The sequence below is a fragment of the Alosa pseudoharengus genome, unplaced genomic scaffold, assembly GCF_046254945.1.
Source record: "Alosa pseudoharengus isolate Yale_2024_CS ecotype anadromous, Long Island Sound unplaced genomic scaffold, YU_APseudo_1.1 YU_APseudo_1.1_scf_23, whole genome shotgun sequence".
NCBI classification, from domain to species: domain Eukaryota; kingdom Metazoa; phylum Chordata; class Actinopteri; order Clupeiformes; family Clupeidae; genus Alosa; species Alosa pseudoharengus.
The window spans coordinates 27,942,245-27,948,743 of record NW_027468685.1 but is presented as its reverse complement, the minus strand read 5'-3'; the positions used below and the strand labels follow the sequence as shown (position 1 = coordinate 27,948,743).

The following is a 6,499-nucleotide window of genomic DNA, read 5'->3' as shown; positions in this document are numbered from 1 at the left end:
CTTTTCAATAAGGTGGAAAAACAAACATGTTAAGGTAGGCCAACATCTTTGGCCAACATTGGACAAGGCATTCTGACTAACTCTGACAAATTATTCATGTGAGGTACTGTTCTTGGCAGCAGTTTCCAAAACATGTCCGCTTTTCAGAAGAGTGACAAAGCCACGAGTTTCATCCGAAGTCGACGTGCGCGGGGGTGAAAGCGCACAGATATCTAATAGCATGTGAGCACTTGGCCACTGTCGCTCATATAACATTCAGAAGCGCTGCGTTTTCTTTGCACGGTGATTAAAGGACGGACCAATCGCAACAAAGGATAGGAAGAGCACAGTAGCTCCACCTCTCGCGGGCTGTCTCGGGCTGTTCTCTAGATGTATATAATCCTTGGGTTGACCCAGAAAACAATCTCCGGTGCTGAGGCAGAAGCTTGCTGCTTCTGAGAGTGGTTAAATTCCCTGGAATACGAGCAGAAAAGAGTTTCGTTTATCTTTAAGGTCTCCGTTGGAAGTAAATCAGAGAATCCACGGCTTCGGAAAAACATTATCAACTCACCCTCGGAATACAAGCATTCTCTGGTATGTGTTTTTTGAATTGATACGAGTGGCTTTAGGAGGTTATTACTTCAATGAAGATGCACGTATATTCATAGGCTACGTCATTCTTTTAGAATTGATCAACAATTGGCTTTCTAGGCTACCTTCCGTGCAATAGTAAGTTCATTTCTAAATGTTTGTAAAGTCCTGCTGACTTGATAACGTTTGCCATGTTTTGTTATATAGGCTTTATTCAATAACTGACTGTGTAATAACTTGCTCCTCTGTCCTTATATGTTGTTACTTTAACATTAGCATTGCAGTGTGAGCCCGTGTAGCCTACATAACCTCTCAATTATGTCATCATTCACAGTATCGCAACATGGTCACTTGCAAGTCAGTAACCAGTATAATGTGGCTTCAGTATCGGCTACATTTTAAAGGGATGAGAGTTACGCTGTAACAGTAATAGTGGACAACTCTCCATGCCCACTGTAACGTTTGGATGTTGAGGTGTTTATTATGCATTATTTGGAAATGTTTTTAGGAATGGCGATTGTGTGCTGCCCGCTTCATTCTCGCAGTTCACGGTGCATTTTATGCTGAAACATCAGCAGGGGCACTGGCGAGTTGGTCTTCGGGGAAAAGGGAAGAAAGAAACCTGACATTCTTTGTTTTTGTGCGTGGTAGGGGAGGGGTGTGAATTGCGCCTTGACCATTTCCAGTCGTCAGCAATTCTTATTGCAGACAGTTCATGGCGTCTTGATATTCACAAACGTCAAAGCTGGTATGGCCATAACGTTATTGCCTTCTGAACTTGTGTTGGTAGCGTATACGTTCTAAACCCTACCTGGGCTGACTGAACAAAGATAGTATTAGCGTGAGTAGGTGTATCGCACAAACCACGTCTATGACCTTGCTACAATAATGTTGAAAGAGAGAATTTCACTCGTTTACCTCTTAGGCTGATCACATTCTCAACTGGATCGTTATTGTCTCGTTGGGTGCCGTATATATTATTAACGTTGAAGTGAAATTCAGTCAGCGCCCTTGTGCGTCCTTCTGTCAATGGGCGACAAGGTAACATTTTCACACGATGGCTTACCAACAGGCGAATGATCGAATAGGCTCTGATGGTGCGGTGTGATCGTTCCTCTGAAATAATTGCACGATTCATCTCAATAAGTCGATTGGCATCTCAATAAGTAGACTGGCGCTGTGTTCTCACTGGATTGGCCCATTCCCCAAAACGTCTGTCTTGTATAGCCTACCTTTCTGCAACAATAAGCACGTTTAAAATTCAAGTAGGATTTTCTTTTTGAAAAGGAAAATGCTACTTGAGTTCATTACAGGATTACGTAAGGTACACATGCATTTGTTTAAAGAGCTGTTAGCCTAGTTTTTAGGTGGTGTTTGTTTTGTTGTTCCCATGGGTGTGCGGTTTCCACTCCTGCAATGTCTTGTTTGCAGAGGGCTTTGGTACCTGTGTTTCCTTCGCAGGTTATCCATTAAGGTTCTCCAGGGCTGTTTGTATTCTGTTGGCTTGACACAAAATAGGTTTTGTTGGAGCAAAATGTAATTACAACATCCATCCTCTCATCGTTTTTAACAGCAATGTTGAAACAGTCAGGGATTTGACATAAAATTATGCTGTATTGAACTTCTATTGAATCACATAAAGCCACTAAAACGACCTGCATCCAATAGAGGATTGAAGTCAAAGTGAGTTTGATAAATTGAACGTGACTGTGAACTGACCTCATGGGTCTTGTGTCCTCCACAGAAACTTTAAAAGGAGCCATGGCTGACCACATGATGATGCCCATGACCCACGGCTCAGGCGGCCTGCACGGCTACCGCATGGGCATCAACGGCGCCCCCCAGCACGGCCCACCCTCCGGCCTGAGGACCCTGCCCAACGGGCAGGTCATGCACTATGGCCGCCCCCCTCAGAGCGCCATGGATGTGGGCATGCGGCCTGGGCCTGGCATGGTAGGCGGCGGCATGAATGGACAGGTGAACGGCGGCGGCCCCATGGGCGGCGGGCATCACCACCCCATGCAGGGCCCTGGCATGATGTACGGCGGGCAGAGCCAACACCACCAGCAGCAGATGCAGCAGCAGCACCAGCAGCAGCAGCACCAGCAGCAGCAGCAGCACCATCACAGCATGCATCCACAGGGCCAGCATCCGCAACAGTACATGAACGCACAGGGCCTCACCCCGTCCCAGCAGCTGATGGCCAGCATGCACCTCCAGAAGCTCAACAACCAGTACCACGGCCACCCGCTCGGACCCATGAACGGGAACCACATGGGTGGGAACGGGGTCCAGTACCGCATGGGCCCGGCGCAGCTGGCCAGCATGCAGCACATGGCGGGGCCGGCGCTGGGCCTGAACGTGATGGACACGGACCTGATCGACGAGGAGGTTCTGACGTCGCTGGTCATGGAGCTCGGACTGGACCGCGTTCAGGAGCTCCCAGAGCTCTTCCTGGGACAGAACGAGTTTGACTTCTTCTCGGACTTTGTGTGCAAACAGCAGCCGAGCACGGTCAGCTGTTGAGCTGTGTCCGGCACTGTCCAGCAGGTGACGATCATCCTGGTGTTTTTTTTTCGTTGTTGTTGCTGTTTTTTTTGTTGTCCTTTTTGAAGGGGGCCTGGTCGCCAAGGCAACGGTGCCAGCACCACCACCACCACCACCACTGCACAAGTAGAGAAGGATGCTGTCTCCTCTCTCTCTCTCTCTCTCTCTAAAGGGCCTGTGTGTATGTGTGTGTCCGTGATGAAGACATGTTACACCACACACACACCACCTTGTGTAGAGCATCCAAGTGTGTGTGTGTGTGTGTGTGTGTGTGAGTGAACTTTGTTTTTGAGAGAGCGCAAACAAAAGGAGGGAGAGGGTCTTTTGTCTTTGAATCCTTCTGACCCACCTTGGGGACTGCCTCTCCTCGCTATAGGAGTCCTCGACCGAGCTGGCCTCGGTTGGGGGCACTTGGATTGCGAGGTCGGCCAGCCCTGCCTTGTCCCCATTTGCCCCATGTCTTGCCCCCATGGTGCCCCACCCACCCCTAGGGGTGGGTCAGTGCCATCGCCTGATCTCCACACGAATGAATGTAGACTCTCTTATCATCGGGGGCATAGAGGCCGCCAAGAACAATGCGTGAAAAAAGGACACTTGTCTGTCTGGCTGCTTCGCCGCCTCCACCCCCTGGACTAGTAGATTCTATGGCATTTAGAAATGTATTTATTTATGAATCCCACCAAATAGTGGACACTTTGTGACGATGAATGGGTCTGTTTTTGGGGTATTGAAGGCAGGCACTTCAATAAGCGAGTCCAACCATGCCTCCCATTTCTTTAAACCCGGTGAAGGTCCATGATTTGGGCTCGGGTTTGGTCTGGTTTGATGTGGTAGTGTGTGTGTTTGGGGTTTAGCTGTGATGGTGTCACATGAGTTGCGACAAATGATACACTGTTATGTTCTATGACCATTGTTTTCTCTCAATAGTACGACTTTAAAGGTGATTCCAAAATGACACGTTCTATTTTAAGTTAAAAACAAAGAAAAGAGGAAAAAAAACGCAAAAGCATTCAGCTCAATGCAATATATCACATGTTCATAATGTTGTTTGTTTTTTCTCTTCGACTGGTAACTGAATTAAACCAAATCAAATCACTGGGCGCTATAGTGTGATACTGTATGCTGGGCTGTCTTGACGCTTTGAAGGGCCTCTACCGTAGTGAAGCTCCCTGGAAGACCCTACCCTCTCTCCTCTTCTGTAGAAGTATAAGCTCTGAACAGGTTTAGTCGAAGCTGTAGAATTGCCTTAATGACATAGCATTGTGATTTCCACTGTAAAGTCCCAAACCGCCTGTGCTCTGCAATCGAAAGACAGGCAAGCGCTGAAACTTCGAAAGAAAGAGGAACTAACGGTTTTTTTTTCTTTCTGTGTCTATAAGCATGCCTAAGGAGTGCAGCATTATTTTTTTTAAAAAGTCATTGTGACTCTTGTCTCGCAAAGGTTGTTGTTGGATACACTCCGCTGCTTTGCATAAAAGGTTCATTAGCCCTGCTGGTATGTTCGAGCGCCATGGGATTTCTACCCGCTCACATGAGCGTGAGAAATAATATCACAAGCAACTGGCAGTCAAACATTCTTCAGGTTTTAGTAGCGTACTGTAACTTGCAGTTCAAGCTGTCTTACATCTCTCTCCTTCTGTGTTATTCTCTCTCTCTCTCTCTCTCTCTCTCCCGCTCCCTCTCTCTCTCTCAATATGACCCAGGGACTGTGTGTGTGTGTGTGTGTGTGTTCCAGAGAGCCCCCTGCAATATCTGTTATTGCTTTTCTTACTTCTGGGAGAGGGCACACACTTGAAACAAACACCTCCACAACACAGAACACATTCAAATTGCTACTTAAAATGCCACTATGAAAACAAAACATTACAGAAGCTACGTGTTGGAATGTCACAGTCAGTCCACACACCGGTTACACGGAGACTGACCAGGAAACAGATTGGCCATGACCAGTTTAATTATCATCTGGGGCAGCCAGTCACTACTTGCAACATTGGTTTCATTACACGTGTCCAACACCCTGTCGGTCCTGAGTGGGAGCTGTTACCTTTTTGTGTGTGTGTGTGTGTGTATGTGTCTACCAGCTTACTCAGCAAGTTTGTAGCTGATTAGATTTAAATTACATTTCCTCACATGCTTGTCTTAATTGAGGTCAGCCCCGTGCTGCCTTTCCCTGTAGCCCAGGCGTAATTACAAAATGGACGTGTTCTGCTATGTTGTGTGTTTTTTTTTATTATTATTTCTGATGAAGTCTTTGGAGGTGTTGTCCTGGCAGTTGGGAGGTGGAGAGGGTGGAGAGGATGGGGAGGGAGATGTGTCTAACTCCTTTCCTGTGTTGAGGCAGAGCTGCAGTGCTGAGCGGTGCAGTGGGTGGAGGGGCGGAGAGGAGAGGAGAGGAGAGGAGAGGAGAGGGGGATGGTGTTGGAAAGCATGGCAGCATTATGGGTTAATCTGTTCCTTCAGAACTGCCGAGCTCAACGCTGTCCTGTGTTGGCAATCTCTCTTCCTCCCTCGCTCTCCTCTCTCTCTCTCTCTCTCTCTCTCTCTCTCTCTCTCTCTCTCTCTCTCTCTGTTTCTTTTTTCCTGTCTATTCCCACAAATCTCTCTCTCTTCTTTGCCCATTTCATTTCTTTCTTACTTTGCTTCTTTCTTTCTCTAATAGATTCTCTCTCTCCCTCTCCCTCTCCCTCTCCCTCTCCCTCTCTCTCTCTCTCTCCACCTCCGCCCCTTAAGGGCTGTCACCCAGCCAGTCCAGACCAGGACACCAGGACATTAACAATAGAGGCAGAGATGACACTCAACGGAAAAAAGGAGCGAAATAGACAGCTGCTCCTTTTTCCTGTTTTCTGTCCATTTCACATGTGGCTGTTCTTTTCTCTTTTTTTGCTGCCTTTCTTTTTCTTCTCTTTCATTTCTGTCTTTTTATTTTTTACAATATACACAGTCGACCAAACACTGAGAACTTGTATTGAAGAGTAACCTTACAGACTTAATGTATTGTTCTCGACACAGAGAGTTTTGTTTTCTTTTTGTCTGCGAGTTTATCAAAAATAGGTACACTTGATTTAACAATTACTCCTGTAAGGGGTGGGTAAAAAAAAACAGAAAGAAAAACACGTGTCTGAAGAAAGTAGCTTAAAAGTTCAATCTTAATGTTCTGAGAAGTCATTTCAATGTATTTGTTCCCCAGAGTGAGGAGGTGTATCTAATGACTGGTGATAATAGGCTTCGGGGGGGGGGGGGTGAATGCCAGTGGGCTTTAGACTTTAAAGCTGATAGAAGCAATGTAAGAGAACATCATTTGAGGAAAGCTAGCTGTTCTGTTTTTACAGTCAGCTAGTTTTATTTTCATGACTGCTATCAGGAAGTTCTTATGGGGAGAGAA

General features: G+C 46.6%; 1 protein-coding gene across 1 annotated transcript; it reads left to right on the top strand.

Annotated features, from left to right (window-relative positions):
- The first annotated feature begins 234 nt into the window (after positions 1 to 234).
- cited4a (Cbp/p300-interacting transactivator, with Glu/Asp-rich carboxy-terminal domain, 4a) lies at positions 235 to 4,212 on the top strand. Its single transcript, XM_076302215.1, has 2 exons — positions 235 to 573; positions 2,315 to 4,212. Exon 2 carries the CDS (start codon positions 2,332 to 2,334, stop codon positions 3,094 to 3,096), a length of 765 nt encoding a protein of 254 aa, XP_076158330.1. The 5' UTR covers positions 235 to 573; positions 2,315 to 2,331; the 3' UTR covers positions 3,097 to 4,212.
- The last annotated feature ends 2,287 nt before the right edge of the window (positions 4,213 to 6,499 follow it).